This window comes from Leptodactylus fuscus, unplaced genomic scaffold (genome assembly GCF_031893055.1).
Source record: "Leptodactylus fuscus isolate aLepFus1 unplaced genomic scaffold, aLepFus1.hap2 HAP2_SCAFFOLD_146, whole genome shotgun sequence".
NCBI lineage: Eukaryota > Metazoa > Chordata > Amphibia > Anura > Leptodactylidae > Leptodactylus > Leptodactylus fuscus.
The window spans coordinates 137,884-157,225 of NW_027440168.1; the positions used below are offsets into that span (position 1 = coordinate 137,884).

General features: G+C 45.8%; 1 protein-coding gene across 1 annotated transcript in view; it reads left to right on the plus strand.

Annotated features, from left to right (window-relative positions):
• The first annotated feature begins 3,569 nt into the window (after positions 1-3,569).
• Positions 3,570-19,342, plus strand: part of LOC142187231 (T-cell leukemia homeobox protein 3-like) — a 79,689-nt gene continuing 63,916 nt past the window's right edge. Inside the window, exon 1 of the mRNA XM_075261492.1 lies at positions 3,570-3,954. Within this exon, the coding sequence (XP_075117593.1) occupies positions 3,570-3,954 (385 nt within the window). The remainder of the gene's footprint in view (positions 3,955-19,342) is intronic.

Below are 19,342 nucleotides of genomic sequence, written 5' to 3' on the forward strand. Positions count from 1 at the left end.
TGTGTGTGATAGTGTATGACATCTATGTACGGTATTATACTATGTGTATGATAGTGTATGACATCTATGTACGGTATTATACTATGTGTGTGATAGTGTATGACATCTATGTACGGCATTATACTATGTGTGTGATAGTGTATAACATCAATGTACGGTATTATACTATGTGTGTGATATTGTATGACATTTATGTACGGTATTATACAATGTGTATGATAGTGTATGACATCTATGTACGGTATTATACTATGTGTGTGATATTGTATGACATTTATGTACGGTATTATACTATGTGTATGATAGTGTATGACATCTATGTACGGTATTATACTATGTGTATGATAGTGTATGACATCTATGTACGGTATTATACTATGTATGTGATAGTGTATAACATCTATGTACGGTATTATACTATGTATGTGATAGTGTATGACATCTATGTACGGTATTATACTATGTGTGTGATAGTGTATGACATCTATGTACGGTATTATACTATGTGTGTGATAGTGTATGACATCTATGTACGGTATTATACTATGTGTGTTATAGTGTATGACATCTATGTACGGTATTATACTATGTGTATGATAGTGTATGACATCTATGTACGGTATTATACTATGTGTGTGATAGTGTATGACATCTATGTACGGTATTATACTATGTGTGTGATAGTGTATGACATCTATGTACGGTATTATACTATGTGTGTGATAGTGTATGACATCTATGTACGGTATTATACTATGTGTGTGATATTGTATGACATTTATGTACGGTATTATACTATGTGTGTGATAGTGTATGACATCTATGTACGGTATTATACTATGTATGTGATAGTGTATAACATCTATGTACGGTATTATACTATGTATGTGATAGTGTATGACATCTATGTACGGTATTATACTATGTATGTGATAGTGTATGACATCGATCTACGGCATTATACTATGTGTGTGATAGTGTATAACATCTATGTACGGTATTATACTATGTGTGTGATATTGTATGACATTTATGTACGGTATTATACTATGTGTGTGATAGTGTATGACATTTATGTACGGTATTATACTATGTGTGTGATAGTGTATGACATTTATGTACGGTATTATACTATGTGTATGATAGTGTATGACATCTATGTACGGTATTATATTATTACACATCTGCAGTTTTCAGGCTCCTTCCTCTCCCTCTGTTCACACTAATACATTTGTCTGCCAGTGACTCATTATGTTTATCAGTCATATCTCATCTGTCTGCTCCTTTCTCTGTCCAGTACAAGAGGGGTTAAAGTTGCAGACCCTCCTGCTGGGTGGTGAGGGCTGGGGGTGGGGGTGGGGGTGCATTTTGGTTCATGTAATTTCCAGAACAAGCCATTAAAACTCAAAGTGATTACAGTGTGAGCCAGTCCTGTCAATCCAGACCTACTGTGCTGGACAGATGAGGAGAACCTGACCCTGGTGCATGAGATCAGCGTGACATAGGACCTGGACCTGACCCTGGTGGGTGATATAGGACCTGGACCTGACCCTGGTGCGTGATATAGGAGCAGGAGCTGGACCTGACCCTGGTGCATGAGATCAACCTGATGTAGGAGCTCGACCTGACCCTGGTGCATGAGAACAACCTGATATAGGAGCTGGACCTGACCCTGGTGGGTGATATAGGAGCTGGACCTGACCCTGGTGCATGAGATCAACCTGATGTAGGAGCTATACCTGACCCTGGTGGGTTATATAGGAGCTGGACCTGACCCTGGTGCATGAGATCAACCTGATGTAGGAGCTATACCTGACCCTGGTGCATGAGAACAACCTGATGTAGGAGCTGGACCTGACCCTGGTGGGTGATGTAGGAGCTGGACCTGACCCTGGTGCATGAGAACAACCTGATATAGGAGCTGGACCTGACCCTGGTGCATGAGATCAACCTGATGTAGGAGCTGGACCTGACCCTGGTGGGTGATGTAGGAGCTGGACCTGACCCTGGTGCATGAGAACAACCTGATATAGGAGCTGGACCTGACCCTGGTGCATGAGATCAACCTGATGTAGGAGCTATACCTGACCCTGGTGGGTTATATAGGAGCTGGACCTGACCCTGGTGGCTGAGAACAATCTTATATAGTAACCGAACCTTTCCCTGGTGCATGTGAACAAACTTATTTAGAAGCTGGACCTGACCCTGGTGGGTGACAGCAATGTTATAGATGACCCTAGTGGAGGACTGCAAAAATACTGAGGGCCTGGACCTGTCCTGGGTGGAGGACAATAATGCTGCAGGTCTGACCTTGATGGAGGACAATCATGTTATACAAGAGCTGAACCTGAAACTGATAGCAAAAATATGACCATAATGTTATATAGTAGCCAAGCCTGACCTGGGTGGATGACCTTGGTGAGGGATAACAAGGTTCTAAAAGAGTAGTAGGACCTTAGTGGAGGACTGGAGGACTACAATGTTATAGTGAAGTAGGACCTACCCATGGTGAAAAGCTCTGGTGTTACAGAAGTAAGCTGTGACCTTGGTTATGGTGACAAGAACTTGGTGGTGGTAGAGGACTACAAAAATATATCAGGACTTGGTCCTGGTGAAGGACAGAAGATGTATAGAGAAGCAATATCTGACGGTGACTCAGAGCAGCAGAACCTGACCCCAGTAGGAGGATCCATCACTAGAGACATTCTGTGACCCCAAACAATGCCTAGAGCCGACCCGGCCACTGGTCATAGAGATCAAGAAGATTCCAGCCAAAAGCCCTCATGACATTGACATCCAGTGATTATGAGTTACTTACCCTTCTCTGTCTTCTCCAACGTTCTGCCCCCACCACAATTAAGACACAAAGATCATGAAGAAGCTGTGACATGAAGCAGGACTTGTTGGTGGATACTGAAGAGGACATTGAGGTGAGCTCCGATCTACAAGGTGTAGATGATATCTGGGCCCACAATTGCTGGCCCCATCACATTGACATTGATGTCTAAGCCAAGTTCCAAGCTGTCCACCATGGTTGAAGCCATTGCCTTGTAATTTGGACTGGGCTTTCTGCACTGACCTCTGGTCCAACGAAAAACCCAACAGACCCTTCCAGAGTGATCCTTCATGACATGTAATAGAACTTTCCCTCTAGAATTCTCCTTCTAGACAGTGGCCTTCGTCAAAAAGCAAACTTTGTGGAACTTGTCTTCTGCTTGCTTTCCAGAGAAGAGAACAATTACTTGGAGTAAGAGGCTACCTACGAACCCCACAAACGCTGCCCCGCATGAGAGTGCCAAACATCCCCAGAGAAGGTCCAAGCTCCTCACCCAATGAGATACTCAGGACACCTCATTTCAATGTTCTAAACCATCTGCTCCTCCACAATGGAGTGATTCCTGGCCCTCCTCCTCTGGACTGAATCCTGATGACCCGCACTGCCGTCTCTTACTCTCTATGGATAGTATATTTGTGGAGTAGCTGCACATCCAGAACATCCACAGTGTCCACTTGGTCCCACCAACCCTTCACTTTGCCCACTAGGTTGCCAACCAGGACCGATAAGCTTCATGGATCGTCTGGGCATGGCACAAGAGTCCGTCAGCCACCATGAACCCATAAGCTTCGGCATTGACCAGATCCTGAATAGCCCAGAACAGACGGCCGAGCTCCCGTATACTAGGGCAGAGGAGTCGGAGTGTCATGGAGGCTACTGTGCCATGTTTGGTCCAGCCAGCTCTTCTTACAGTCTCAACATGAGAATGGATGTCAGCATGAATGTCAATGTCCGACCAGCGGGGGTGATAAGGGTACCTGCGCACAGGCCTCTACCACAGGGGGCCCCAACACAAGGGGCCCCAACCCTCCCCACAATGGCAAGAATGACAGGATTCTCTGCACTCACATTCCCATGGATGGAAAGCAGCAGGAGGACCCCAAAAGAGAGGGTGACAGGTGAGGAGAGTAAGGGGGCAACAGGAGGACGGAGGGTGCAAAGGACAATACAAGTATACAATGTCTATAGCAAATACTATGCTCAGGGTCGTGTCCTGGAGATGGGGTATATATGTATATATGGTGGAGGTATCTCCTGGAGATGGGGTATATATGTATATATGGTGGTGGTATGTCCTGGAGATGGGGTATATATGTATATATGGTGGTGGTATCTCCTGGAGATGGGGTATATATGTATATATGGTGGTGGTATCTCCTGGAGATGGGGTATATATGTATATATGGTGGTGGTATCTCCTGGAGATGGGGTATATATGTATATATGGTGGTGGTATCTCCTGGAGATGGGGTATATATGTATATATGGTGGTGGTATCTCCTGGAGATGGGGTATATATGTATATATGGTGGTGGTATCTCCTGGAGATGGGGTATATATGTATATATGGTGGAGGTATCTCCTGGAGATGGGGTATATATGTATATATGGTGGAGGTATCTCCTGGAGATGGGGTATATATGTATATATGGTGGTGGTATCTCCTGGAGATGGGGTATATATGTATATATGGTGGAGGTATCTCCTGGAGATGGGGTATATATGTATATATGGTGGTGGTATCTCCTGGAGATGGGGTATATATGTATATATGGTGGAGGTATCTCCTGGAGATGGGGTATATATGTATATATGGTGGAGGTATCTCCTGGAGATGGGGTATATATGTATATATGGTGGTGGTATCTCCTGGAGATGGGGTATATATGTATATATGGTGGTGGTATCTCCTGGAGATGGGGTATATATGTATATATGGTGGTGGTATCTCCTGGAGATGGGGTATATATGTATATATGGTGGTGGTATCTCCTGGATATGGGGTATATATGTATATATGGTGGTATATCCTGGAGATGGGGTATATATGTATATATGGTGGTGGTATCTCCTGGAGATGGGGTATATATGTATATATGGTGGTGGTATCTCCTGGAGATGGGGTATATATCTATATATGGTGGAGGTATCTCCTGGAGATGGGGTATATATGTATATATGGTGGAGGTATCTCCTGGAGATGGGGTATATATGTATATATGGTGGAGGTATCTCCTGGAGATGGGGTATATATGTATATATGGTGGTGGTATGTCCTGGAGATGGGGTATATATGTATATATGGTGGAGGTATCTCCTGGAGATGGGGTATATATGTATATATGGTGGTGGTATCTCCTGGAGATGGGGTATATATGTATATATGGTGGTGGTATCTCCTGGAGATGGGGTATATATGTATATATGGTGGTGGTATATCCTGGAGATGGGGTATATATGTATATATGGTGGTGGTATCTCCTGGAGATGGGGTATATATGTATATATGGTGGAGGTATCTCCTGGAGATGGGGTATATATGTATATATGGTGGTGGTATCTCCTGGAGATGGGGTATATATGTATATATGGTGGTGGTATCTCCTGGAGATGGGGTATATATGTATATATGGTGGTGGTATCTCCTGGAGATGGGGTATATATGTATATATGGTGGTGGTATCTCCTGGAGATGGGGTATATATGTGTATATGGTGGTGGTATGTCCTGGAGATGGGGTATATATGTATATATGGTGGTGGTATCTCCTGGAGATGGGGTATATATGTATATATGGTGGTGGTATCTCCTGGAGATGGGGTATATATGTATATATGGTGGTGGTATCTCCTGGAGATGGGGTATATATCTATATATGGGGGTGGTATCTCCTGGAGATGGGGTATATATGTATATATGGTGGTGGTATCTCCTGGAGATGGGGTATATATGTATATATGGTGGTGGTATCTCCTGGATATGGGGTATATATGTATATATGGGGGTGGTATCTCTGGAGATGGGATATATATGTATATATGGTGGTATCTCCTGGAGATGGGGTATATATGTATATATAGGGGTGGTATCTCCTGGAGATGGGGTATATATGTATATATGGTGGTGGTATCTCCTGGAGATGGGGTATATATGTATATATGGTGGTGGTATCTCCTGGATATGGGGTATATATGTATATATGGGGGTGGTATCTCTGGAGATGGGATATATATGTATATATGGTGGTGGTATCTCCTGGAGATGGGGTATATATGTATATATAGGGGTGGTATCTCCTGGAGATGGGGTATATATGTATATATGGTGGTGGTATCTCCTGGAGATGGGGTATATATGTATATATGGTGGTGGTATATCCTGGAGATGGGGTATATATGTATATATGGTGGTGGTATATATATATATATATATATATATATATATATATATATACACACTGTCAGGGTCTGTGGTTGCTAGGTTGGGTATATATGTATATCAAATCAAATCAAACAAGCTTTATTGGCAGATCCGAATAGATATTTGGCATTGCCAAAGCTAGTAAAGTTTTTTTTGGGGGGGAGTCGGAGTCGGGGGGAGAGTTGGGGGTTGGGGGGGGGACATGGTGGGTATGGGGGGGTGGTTTGGGGTATAACAGTCCGTGGAGTCTCATCTTCCTCTTAGTTGGTGACCGCTATATGGAGAGGTGGGATGGGTGATTTGGGGTATAACAGTCCGTTGGGTCTATTGGGTGGGGGATTTAATAGTCCATGCGTCTCCTTTCGTACAGTATTGACCCTGTGCCTCCTTCCTTGTCTTCTCTTTTTGTACAGAATTGACCCTGTGCCTCCTTCCTTTTCTTCTCCTTTCATACAGTAATGACACTGTGCCTCCTCCTTTGTCTTCTCCTTTCGTACAGAATTGACCCTGTGCCTCCTTCCTTGTCTTCTTTTGTGCAAAATTAAGCCTGTGCCTCCTTCCTTGTCTTCAAGTCTTGTACAGTATTGACCCTGTGCCTCCTCCCTTGTCTTCTCCTTTTGTACAGAATTGACCCTGTGCCTCCCTGCTTGTCTTCTCCTTTTGTACAGTATTGAGCCTGTGCCTCCCTCCTTGTCTTCTGGTCTCATACAGTATTGACCCTGTGCCTTCTTCCTTGTCTTCTCCTTTCGTACAGAATTGACCCTGTGCCTCCTTCCTTGTCTTCTCCTTTTGTACAGTATTGACCCTGTGCCTCCTTCCTTGTCTTCAAGTCTCGTACAGTATTGACACTGTGCCTCCTCCCTTGTCTTCTCCTTTTGTACAGTATTGACCCTGTGCCTCCCTCCTTGTCTTCTGGTCTCATACAGTATTGACCCTGTGCCTCCTTCCTTGTCTTCTCCTTTTGCACAGAATTGACCCTGTGCCTCCTTCCTTGTCTTCTCCTTTTGTACAGTATTGACCCTGTGCCTCCTTCCTTGTCTTCTGGTCTCATACAGTATTATCCCTGTGCCTCCTCCCTTGTCTTCTCCTTTTGTACAGAATTGACCCTGTGCCTCCTTCCTTGTCTTCTCCTTTCGTACAGAATTGACCCTGTGCCTCCTTCCTTGTCTTCTCCTTTTGCGCAGAACTGACCCTGTGCCTCCTTCCTTGTCTTCTCCTTTCGTACAGTATTGACCCTGTGCCTCCTTCCCTGTCTTCTCCTTTTGTACAGTATTGACCCTGTGCCTCCTTCCTTGTCTTCTCTTTTTGTACAGAATTGACACTGTGCCTCCCTCCTTGTCTTCTCCTTTTGTACAGTATTGACCCTGTGCCTCCTTCCTTGTCTTCTCTTTTTGTACAGAATTGACCCTGTACCTCCCTCCTTGTCTTCTCCTTTTGTACAGTATTGACACTGTGCCTCCTTCCTTGTCTTCTCCTTTTGTACAGTATTGACCAAGTGCCTCCTACTTTGTCTTCTCCTTTCGTACAGTATTGACACTGTGCCTCCTCCTTTGTCTTCTCCTTTCATACAGAATTGACCCTGTGCCTAATTCCTTGTCTTCTCCTTTTGTGCAAAATTGAGCCTGTGCCTCCTTCCTTGTCTTCAAGTCTCGTACAGTATTGACACTGTGCCTCCTCCCTTGTCTTCTCCTTTTGTACAGAATTGACCCTGTGCCTCCCTCCTTGTCTTCTGGTCTCATACAGTATTGACCCTGTGCCTTCTTCCTTGTCTTCTCCTTTCGTACAGAATTGACCCTGTGCCTCCTTCCTTGTCTTCTTCTTTTGCGCAGAATTGACCCTGTGCCTCCTTCCTTGTCTTCTCCTTTTCTACAGTATTGACCCTGTGCCTCCTTCCTTGTCTTCTGGTCTCGTACAGTATTATCCCTGTGCCTCCTCCCTTGTCTTCTCCTTTTGTACAGAATTGACCATGTGCCTTCTTCCTTGTCTTCTCCTTTCGTACAGAACTGACCCTGTGCCTCCTTCCTTGTCTTCTCCTTTTGCGCAGAACTGACCCTGTGCCTCCTTCCTTGTCTTCTCCTTTCGTACAATATTGACCCTGTGCCTCCTTCCTTGTCTTCTCCTTTTGTACAGTATTGACCTTGTGCCTCCTTCCTTGTCTTCTCCTTTTGTGCAGAATTGAACCTCTGCCTCCTTCCTTGTCTTCTCCTTTTGTGCAGAATTGACCCCATTCCTCCTTCCTTGTCTTCTCCTTTCGTACAGTATCGACCCTGTGCCTCCTTCCTTGTCTTCTCCTTTCGTACAGAATTGACCCTGTTCCTCATTCCTTGTCTTCTCCTTTTGTACAGTATTGACCTTGTGCCTCCTTCCTTGTCTTCTTCTTTCGTACAGTATTGACCCTGTGCCTCCTTCCTTGTCTTCTCCTTTTGTACAGTATTGACCCTGTGCCTCCTTCCTTGTCTTCTCCTTTTGCACAGTATTGACCTTATGCCTCCTTCCTTGACTTCTTTTGTACAGAATTCACCCTGTGCCTCCTTCCTTGTCTTCTCCTTTTGTACAGTATTGACCCTGTGCCTCCTTCCTTGTCTTCTGGTCTCATACAGTATTATCCCTGTGCCTCCTCCCTTGTCTTCTCCTTTTGTACAGAATTGACCCTGTGCCTTCTTCCTTGTCTTCTCCTTTCGTACAGAATTGACCCTGTGCCTCCTTCCTTGTCTTCTCCTTTTGCGCAGAACTGACCCTGTGCCTCCTTCCTTGTCTTCTCCTTTCGTACAGTATTGACCCTGTGCCTCCTTCCTTGTCTTCTCCTTTTGTACAGTATTGACCCTGTGCCTCCTTCCTTGTCTTCTCTTTTTGTACAGAATTGACACTGTGCCTCCCTCCTTGTCTTCTCCTTTTGTACAGTATTGACCCTGTGCCTTATTCCTTGTCTTCTCTTTTTGTACAGAATTGACACTGTGCCTCCCTCCTTGTCTTCTCCTTTTGTACAGTATTGACACTGTGCCTCCTTCCTTGTCTTCTCCTTTCGTACAGTATTGACACTGTGCCTCCTCCTTTGTCTTCTCCTTTCATACAGAATTGACCCTGTGCCTCCTTCCTTGTCTTCTCCTTTTGTGCAAAATTGACCCTGTGCCTCCTTCCTTGTCTTCAAGTCTCGTACAGTATTGACACTGTGCCTCCTCCCTTGTCTTCTCCTTTTGTACAGAATTGACCCTGTGCCTCCCTGTTTGTCTTCTCCTTTTGTACAGTATTGACCCTGTGCCTCCCTCCTTGTCTTCTGGTCTCATACAGTATTGACCCTGTGCCTCCTTCCTTGTCTTCTCCTTTCGTACAGAATTGACCCTGTGCCTCCTTCCTTGTCTTCTCCTTTTGCGCAGAATTGACCCTGTGCCTCCTTCCTTGTCTTCTGGTCTCATACAGTATTATCCCTGTGCCTCCTTCCTTGTCTTCTCCTTTTGTACAGAATTGACCCTGTGCCTCCTTCCTTGTCTTCTCCTTTCGTACAGTATTGACTCTGTGCCTCCTTCCTTGTCTTCTCCTTTCGTACAGTATTGACTCTGTGCCTCCTCCCTTGTCTTCTCCTTTTGTACAGAATTGACCCTGTGCCTCCCTGTTTGTCTTCTCCTTTTGTACAGTATTGACCCTGTGCCTCCCTCCTTGTCTTCTGGTCTCATACAGTATTGACCCTGTGCCTCCTTCCTTGTCTTCTCCTTTCGTACAGAATTGACCCTGTGCCTCCTTCCTTGTCTTCTCCTTTTGCGCAGAATTGACCCTGTGCCTCCTTCCTTGTCTTCTGGTCTCATACAGTATTATCCCTGTGCCTCCTTCCTTGTCTTCTCCTTTTGTACAGAATTGACCCTGTGCCTCCTTCCTTGTCTTCTCCTTTCGTACAGTATTGACTCTGTGCCTCCTTCCTTGTCTTCTCCTTTTGTACAGAATTGACCCTGTGCCTCCTTCCTTGTCTTCTCCTTTCGTACAGTATTGACCTTGTGCCTCCTTCCTTGTCTTCTTCTTTCGTACAGTATTGACCCTGTGCCCCGTTCCTTGTCTTCTCCTTTCGTACAGTATTGACCCTGTGCCTCCTTCCTTATCTTCTCCTTTCGTACAGAATTGACCCTGTGCCTCCTTCCTTGTCTTCAAGTCTCGTACAGTATTGACACTGTGCCTCCTCCCTTGTCTTCTCCTTTTGTACAGAATTGACCCTGTGCCTCCCTGTTTGTCTTCTCCTTTTGTACAGTATTGACCCTGTGCCTCCCTCCTTGTCTTCTGGTCTCATACAGTATTGACCCTGTGCCTTCTTCCTTGTCTTCTCCTTTCGTACAGAATTGACCCTGTGCCTCCTTCCTTGTCTTCTCCTTTTGCGCAGAACTGACCCTGTGCCTCCTTCCTTGTCTTCTCCTTTCGTACAGTATTGACCCTGTGCCTCCTTCCTTGTCTTCTCCTTTTGTACAGTATTGACCCTATGCCTCCTTCCTTGTCTTCTCCTTTTGCGCAGAACTGACCCTGTGCCTCCTTCCTTGTCTTCTCCTTTCGTACAGTATTGACCCTGTGCCTCCTTCCTTGTCTTCTCCTTTTGTACAGTATTGACCCTGTGCCTCCTTCCTTGTCTTCTCTTTTTGTACAGAATTGACACTGTGCCTCCCTCCTTGTCTTCTCCTTTTGTACAGTATTGACCCTGTGCCTTATTCCTTGTCTACTCTTTTTGTACAGAATTGACACTGTGCCTCCCTCCTTGTCTTCTCCTTTTGTACAGTATTGACACTGTGCCTCCTTCCTTGTCTTCTCCTTTTGTACAGTATTGACCCAGTGCCTCCTACTTTGTCTTCTCCTTTCGTACAGTATTGACACTGTGCCTCCTCCTTTGTCTTCTCCTTTCATACAGAATTGACCCTGTGCCTCCTTCCTTGTCTTCTCCTTTTGTACAGTATTGACCCAGTGCCTCCTACTTTGTCTTCTCCTTTCGTACAGTATTGACACTGTGCCTCCTCCTTTGTCTTCTCCTTTCATACAGAATTGACCCTGTGCCTCCTTTCTTGTCTTCTCCTTTTGTGCAAAATTGACCCTGTGCCTCCTTCCTTGTCTTCAAGTCTCGTACAGTATTGACACTGTGCCTCCTCCCTTGTCTTCTCCTTTAGTACAGAATTGACCCTGTGCCTCCTTTCTTGTCTTCTCCTTTTGTGCAGAATTGACCCCGTTCCTCCTTCCTTGTATTCTCCTTTCGTACAGTATTGACCCTGTGCCTCCTTCCTTGTCTTCTCCTTTTGTACAGAATTGACCCTGTGCCTTCTTCCTTGTCTTCTCCTTTCGTACAGTATTGACCCTGTGCCTCCTTCCTTGTCTTCTCCTTTTGTACAGTATTGACCCTGTGCCTCCTTCCTTGTCTTCTCTTTTTGTACAGAATTTACACTGTGCCTCCCTCCTTGTCTTCTCCTTTTGTACAGTATTGACCCAGTGCCTCCTACTTTGTCTTCTCCTTTCGTACAGTATTGACACTGTGCCTCCTCCTTTGTCTTCTCCTTTCATACAGAATTGACCCTGTGCCTCCTTCCTTGTCTTCTCCTTTTGTGCAAAATTGACCCTGTGCCTCCTTCCTTGTCTTCAAGTCTCGTACAGTATTGACACTGTGCCTCCTCCCTTGTCTTCTCCTTTTGTACAGAATTGACGCTGTTTCTCCCTGCTTGTCTTCTCCTTTTGTACAGTATTGACCCTGTGCCTCCCTCCTTGTCTTCTGGTCTCATACAGTATTGACCCTGTGCCTTCTTCCTTGTCTTCTCCTTTCGTACAGAATTGACCCTGTGCCTCCTTCCTTGTCTTCTCCTTTTGCGCAGAATTGACCCTGTGCCTCCTTCCTTGTCTTCTGGTCTCATACAGTATTATCCCTGTGCCTCCTTCCTTGTCTTCTCCTTTTGCGCAGAACTGACCCTGTGCCTCCTTCCTTGTCTTCTCCTTTCATACAATATTGACCCTGTGCCTCCTTCCTTGTCTTCTCCTTTTGTACAGTATTGACCTTGTGCCTCCTTCCTTGTCTTCTTCTTTTGTACAGAATTCACCCTGTGCCTCCTTCCTTGTCTTCTCCTTTTGTGCAGAATTGACCCTGTGCCTCCTTCCTTGTCTTCTCCTTTTGTGCAGAATTGACCCCATTCCTCCTTCTTTGCCTTCTCCTTTCGTACAGTATTGACTCTGTGCCTCCTTCCTTGTCTTCTCCTTTTGTACAGAATTGACCCTGTGCCTCCCTGCTTGTCTTCTCCTTTTGTACAGTATTGACCCTGTGCCTCCCTCCTTGTCTTCTGGTCTCATACAGTATTGACCCTGTGCCTCCTTCCTTGTCTTCTCCTTTTGCACAGAATTGACCCTGTGCCTCCTTCCTTGTCTTGTCCTTTTGTACAGTATTGACCCTGTGCCTCCTTCCTTGTCTTCTGGTCTCATACAGTATTATCCCTGTGCCTCCTCCCTTGTCTTCTCCTTTTGTACAGAATTGACCCTGTGCCTCCTTCCTTGTCTTCTCCTTTCGTACAGAATTGACCTGTGCCTCCTTCCTTGTCTTCTCCTTTTGCGCAGAACTGACCCTGTTCCTCCTTCCTTGTCTTCTCCTTTCGTACAGTATTGACCCTGTGCCTCCTTCCCTGTCTTCTCCTTTTGTACAGTATTGACCCTGTGCCTCCTTCCTTGTCTTCTCTTTTTGTACAGAATTGACACTGTGCCTCCCTCCTTGTCTTCTCCTTTTGTACAGTATTGACCCTGTGCCTCCTTCCTTGTCTTCTCTTTTTGTACAGGATTGACCCTGTGCCTCCCTCCTTGTCTTTTCCTTTTGTACAGTATTGACACTGTGCCTCCTTCCTTGTCTTCTCCTTTTGTACAGTATTGACCAAGTGCCTCCTACTTTGTCTTCTCCTTTCGTACAGTATTGATACTGTGCCTCCTCCTTTGTCTTCTCCTTTCATACAGAATTGACCCTGTGCCTCCTTCCTTGTCTTCTCCTTTTGTGCAAAATTGAGCCTGTGCCTCCTTCCTTGTCTTCAAGTCTCGTACAGTATTGACACTGTGCCTCCTCCCTTGTCTTCTCCTTTTGTACAGAATTGGCCCTGTGCCTCCCTGCTTGTCTTCTCCTTTTGTACAGTATTGACCCTGTGCCTCCCTCCTTGTCTTCTGGTCTCATACAGTATTGACCCTGTGCCTTCTTCCTTGTCTTCTCCTTTCGTACAGAATTGACCCTGTGCCTCCTTCCTTGTCTTCTCCTTTTGCGCAGAACTGACCCTGTGCCTCCTTCCTTCTCTTCTCCTTTCGTACAATATTGACCCTGTGCCTCCTTCCTTGTCTTCTCCTTTTGTACAGTATTGACCTTGTGCCTCCTTACTTGTCTTCTTCTTTTGTACAGAATTCACCCTGTGCCTCCTTCCTTGTCTTCTCCTTTTGTGCAGAATTGACCCTGTGCCTCCTTCCTTGTCTTCTCCTTTTGTGCAGAATTGACCCTGTGCCTCCTTCCTTGTCTTCTCCTTTTGTGCAGAATTGACCCCATTCCTCCTTCCTTGCCTTCTCCTTTCGTACAGTATTGACTCTGTGCCTCCTTCCTTGTCTTCTCCTTTCGTACAGAATTGACCCTGTTCCTCATTCCTCGTCTTCTCCTTTTGTACAGTATTGACCTTGTGCCTCCTTCCTTGTCTTCTTCTTTTGTATAGAATTCACCCTGTGCCTCCTTCCTTGTCTTCTCCTTTTGTGCAGAATTGACCCTGTGCCTCCTTCCTTGTCTTCTCCTTTTGTGCAGAATTCACCCCATTCCTCCTTCCTTGCCTTCTCCTTTCGTACAGTATTGACTCTGTGCCTCCTTCCTTGTCTTCTCCTTTTGCACAGTATTGACCTTGTGCCTCCTTCCTTGTCTTCTTCTTTTGTACAGAATTCACCCTGTGCCTCCCTGCTTGTCTTCTCCTTTTGTACAGTATTGACCCTGTTCCTCCCTGCTTATCTTCTCCTTTCGTACAGTATTGACCCTGTGCCTCCTTCCTTGTCTTCTGGTCTTGTACAGTATTGATCCTGTGCCTCCTCCCTTGTCTTCTCCTTTTGTACAGTATTGACCCTGTGCCTCCTTACTTGTCTTCTCCTTTCCTACAGAATTGACCCTGTGCCTCCTCCCTTGTCTTCTCCTTTTGTACAGTATTGACCCAGTGCCTCCTACTTTGTCTTCTCCTTTCGTACAGAATTGACCCTGTGCCTCCTTCCTTGTCTTCTCCTTTTGTAAAGTATTGACCCTGTGCCCCGTTCCTTGTCTTCTCCTTTTGTACAGTATTGACCCTGTGCCTCCTTCCTTATCTTCTCCTTTCGTACAGAATTGACCCTGTGCCTCCTTCCTTGTCTTCAAGTCTCGTACAGTATTGACACTGTGCCTCCTCCCTTGTCTTCTCCTTTTGTACAGAATTGACCCTGTGCCTCCCTGTTTGTCTTCTCCTTTTGTACAGTATTGACCCTGTGCCTCCCTCCTTGTCTTCTGGTCTCATACAGTATTGACCCTGTGCCTTCTTCCTTGTCTTCTCCTTTCGTACAGAATTGACCCTGTGCCTCCTTCCTTGTCTTCTCCTTTTGCGCAGAACTGACCCTGTGCCCCCTTCCTTGTCTTCTCCTTTCGTACAGTATTGACCCTGTGCCTCCTTCCTTGTCTTCTCCTTTTGTACAGTATTGACCTTGTGCCTCCTTCCTTGTCTTCTCTTTTTGTACAGAATTGACACTGTACCTCCCTCCTTGTCTTCTCCTTTTGTACAGTATTGACCCTGTGCCTTATTACTTGTCTTCTCTTTTTGTACAGAATTGACACTGTGCCTCCCTCCTTGTCTTCTCCTTTTGTACAGTATTGACACTGTGCCTCCTTCCTTGTCTTCTCCTTTTGTACAGTATTGACCCAGTGCCTCCTACTTTGTCTTCTCCTTTCATACAGTATTGACACTGTGCCTCCTCCTTTGTCTTCTCCTTTCATACAGAATTGACCCTGTGCCTCCTCCCTTGTCTTCTCCTTTTGTGCAAAATTGACCCTGTGCCTCCTTCCTTGTCTTCAAGTCTCGTACAGTATTGACACTGTGCCTCCTCCCTTGTCTTCTCCTTTTGTACAGTATTGACCCTGTGCCTCCCTCCTTGTCTTCTGGTCTCATACAGTATTGACCCTGTGCCTTCTTCCTTGTCTTCTCCTTTCGTACAGAATTGACCCTGTGCCTCCTTTCTTGTCTTCTCCTTTTGTGCAGAATTGACCCCGTTCCTCCTTCCTTGTATTCTCCTTTCGTACAGTATTGACCTTGTGCCTCCTTCCTTGTCTTCTCCTTTTGTACAGAATTGACCCTGTGCCTTCTTCCTTGTCTTCTCCTTTCGTACAGTATTGACCCTGTGCCTCCTTCCTTGTCTTCTCCTTTTGTACAGTATTGACCCTGTGCCTCCTTTCTTGTCTTCTCTTTTTGTACAGAATTTACACTGTGCCTCCCTCCTTGTCTTCTCCTTTTGTACAGTATTGACCCTGTGCCTTATTCCTTGTCTTCTCTTTTTGTACAGAATTGACACTGTGCCTCCCTCCTTGTCTTCTCCTTTTGTACAGTATTGACCCTGTGCCTCCTTCCTTGTCTTCTCCTTTTGTACAGTATTGACCCAGTGCCTCCTACTTTGTCTTCTCCTTTCGTACAGTATTGACACTGAGCCTCCTCCTTTGTCTTCTCCTTTCATACAGAATTGACCCTGTGCCTCCTTCCTTGTCTTCTCCTTTTGTGCAAAATTGACCCTGTGACTCCTTCCTTGTCTTCAAGTCTCGTACAGTATTGACACTGTGCCTCCTCCCTTGTCTTCTCCTTTTGTACAGAATTGACCCTGTGCCTCCCTGCTTGTCTTCTCCTTTTGTACAGTATTGACCCTGTGCCTCCCTCCTTGTCTTCTGGTCTCATACAGTATTGACCCTGTGCCTTCTTCCTTGTCTTCTCCTTTCGTACAATATTGACCCTGTGCCTCCTTCCTTGTCTTCTCCTTTTGTACAGTATTGACCTTGTCCCTCCTTCCTTGTCTTCTTCTTTTGTACAGAATTCACCCTGTGCCTCCTTCCTTGTCTTCTCCGTTTGTGCAGAATTGACCCTGTGCCTCCTTCCTTGTCTTCTCCGTTTGTGCAGAATTGACCCTGTGCCTCCTTCCTTGCCTTCTCCTTTCGTACAGTATTGACTCTGTGCCTCTTTCCTTGTCTTCTCCTTTTGTACAGAATTGACCCTGTGCCTCCCTGCTTGTCTTCTCCTTTTGTACAGTATTGACCCTGTGCCTCCCTCCTTGTCTTCTGGTCTCATACAGTATTGACCCTGTGCCTCCTTTCTTGTCTTCTCCTTCTGCACAGAATTGACCCTGTGCCTCTTTCCTTGTCTTCTCCTTTTGTACAGTATTGACCCTGTGCCTCCTTCCTTGTCTTCTGGTCTCATACAGTATTATCCCTGTGCCTCCTCCCTTGTCTTCTCCTTTTGTACAGAATTGACCCTGTGCCTCCCTGCTTGTCTTCTACTTTTGTACAGTATTGACCCTGTGCCTCCCTCCTTGTCTTCTGGTCTCATACAGTATTATCCCTGTGCCTCCTCCCTTGTCTTCTCCTTTTGTACAGAATTGACCCTGTGCCTTCTTCCTTGTCTTCTCCTTTCGTACAGAACTGACCCTGTGCCTCCTTCCTTGTCTTCTCCTTTTGCGCAGAACTGACCCTGTGCCTCCTTCCTTGTCTTCTCCTTTCGTACAATATTGACCTTGTGCCTCCTTCCTTGTCTTCTCCTTTTGTGCAGAATTGACCCTCTGCCTCCTTCCTTGTCTTCTCCTTTTGTGCAGAATTGACCCCATTCCTCCTTCCTTGTCTTCTCCTTTCGTACAGTATCGACCCTGTGCCTCCTTCCTTGTCTTCTCCTTTCGTACAGAATTGACCCTGTTCCTTATTCCTTGTCTTCTCCTTTTGTACAGTATTGACCTTGTGCCTCCTTCCTTGTCTTCTTCTTTCGTACAGTATTGACCCTGTGCCTCCTTCCTTGTCTTCTCCTTTTGTACAGTATTGACCCTGTGCCTCCTTCCTTGTCTTCTCCTTTTGCACAGTATTGACCTTGTGCCTCCTTCCTTGACTTCTTCTTTTGTACAGAATTCACCCTGTGCCTCCTTCCTTGTCTTCTCCTTTTCTACAGTATTGACCCTGTGCCTCCTTCCTTGTCTTCTGGTCTCATACAGTATTATCCCTGTGCCTCCTCCCTTGTCTTCTCCTTTTGTACAGAATTGACCCTGTGCCTTCTTCCTTGTCTTCTCCTTTCGTACAGAATTGACCCTGTGCCTTCTTCCTTGTCTTCTCCTTTTGCGCAGAACTGACCCTGTGCCTCCTTCCTTGTCTTCTTCTTTCGTACAGTATTGACCCTGTGCCTCCTTCCTTGTCTTCTTCTTTTGTACAGTATTGACCCTGTGCCTCCTTCCTTGTCTTCTCTTTTTGTACAGAATTGACACTGTGCCTCCCTCCTTGTCTTCTCCTTTTGTACAGTATTGACCCTGTGCCTTATTCCTTGTCTTCTCTTTTTGTACAGAATTGACACTGTGCCTCCCTCCTTGTCTTCTCCTTTTGTACAGTATTGACACTGTGCCTCCTTCCTTGTCTTCTCCTTTTGTACAGTATTGACCCAGTGCCTCCTACTTTGTCTTCTCCTTTCGTACAGTATTGACACTGTGCCTCCTCCTTTGTCTTCTCCTTTCATACAGAATTGACCCTGTGCCTCCTTCCTTGTCTTCTCCTTTTGTGCAGAATTGACCCTGTGCCTCCTTCCTTGTCTTCTGGTCTCATACAGTATTATCCCTGTGCCTCCTTCCTTGTCTTCTCCTTTTGTACAGAATTGACCCTGTGCCTTCTTCCTTGTCTTCTTCTTTCGTACAGAATTGACCCTGTGCCTCCTTCCTTGTCTTCTCCTTTTGCGCAGAACTGACCCTGTGCCTCCTTCCTTGTCTTCTACTTTCGTACAATATTGACCCTGTGCCTCCTTCCTTGTCTTCTCCTTTTGTACAGTATTGACCTTGTGCCTCCTTCCTTGTCTTCTTCTTTTGTACAGAATTCACCCTGTGCCTCCTTCCTTGTCTTCTCCTTTTGTGCAGAATTGACCCTGTGCCTCCTTCCTTGTCTTCTCCTTTTGTGCAGAATTGACCCTGTGCCTCCTTCCTTGTCTTCTCCTTTTGTGCAGAATTGACCCCATTCCTCCTTCCTTGCCTTCTCCTTTCGTACAGTATTGACTCTGTGCCTCCTTCCTTGTCTTCTCCTTTCGTACAGAATTGACCCTGTTCCTCATTCCTCGTCTTCTCCTTTTGTACAGTATTGACCTTGTGCCTCCTTCCTTGTCTTCTTCTTTCGTACAGTATTGACCCTGTGCCTCCTTCCTTGTCTTCTCCTTTAGCACAGTATTGACCTTGTGCCTCCTTCCTTGTCTTCTTCTTTTGTACAGAATTCACCCTGTGCCTCCCTGCTTGTCTTCTCCTTTTGTACAGTATTGACCCTGTGCCTCCTTCCTTGTCTTCTCCTTTTGTACAGTATTGACCCTGTGCTTCCTTCCTTGTCTTCTCCTTTCGTACAGTATTGACCCTGTGCCTCCTTCCTTGTCTTCTGGTCTTGTACAGTATTGATCCTGTGCCTCCTCCCTTGTCTTCTCCTTTTGTACAGTATTGACCCTGTGCCTCCTTACTTGTCTTCTCCTTTCATACAGAATTGACCCTGTGCCTCCTCCCTTGTCTTCTCCTTTTGTACAGTTTTGACCCTGTGCCTCCTTCCTTGTCTTCTCCTTTTGTGCAAAATTGAGCCTGTGCCTCCTTCCTTGTCTTCAAGTCTCGTACAGTATTGAACCTGTGCCTCCTTCCTTGTCTTCTCCTTTTGTACAGTATTGACCCTGTGCCCCGTTCCTTGTCTTCTCCTTTCGTACAGTATTGACCCTGTGCCTCCTTCCTTATCTTCTCCTTTCGTACAGAATTGACCCTGTGCCTCCTTCCTTGTCTTCAAGTCTCGTACAGTATTGACACCGTGCCTCCTCCCTTGTCTTCTCCTTTTGTACAGTATTGACCCTGTGCCTCCCTCCTTGTCTTCTGGTCTCA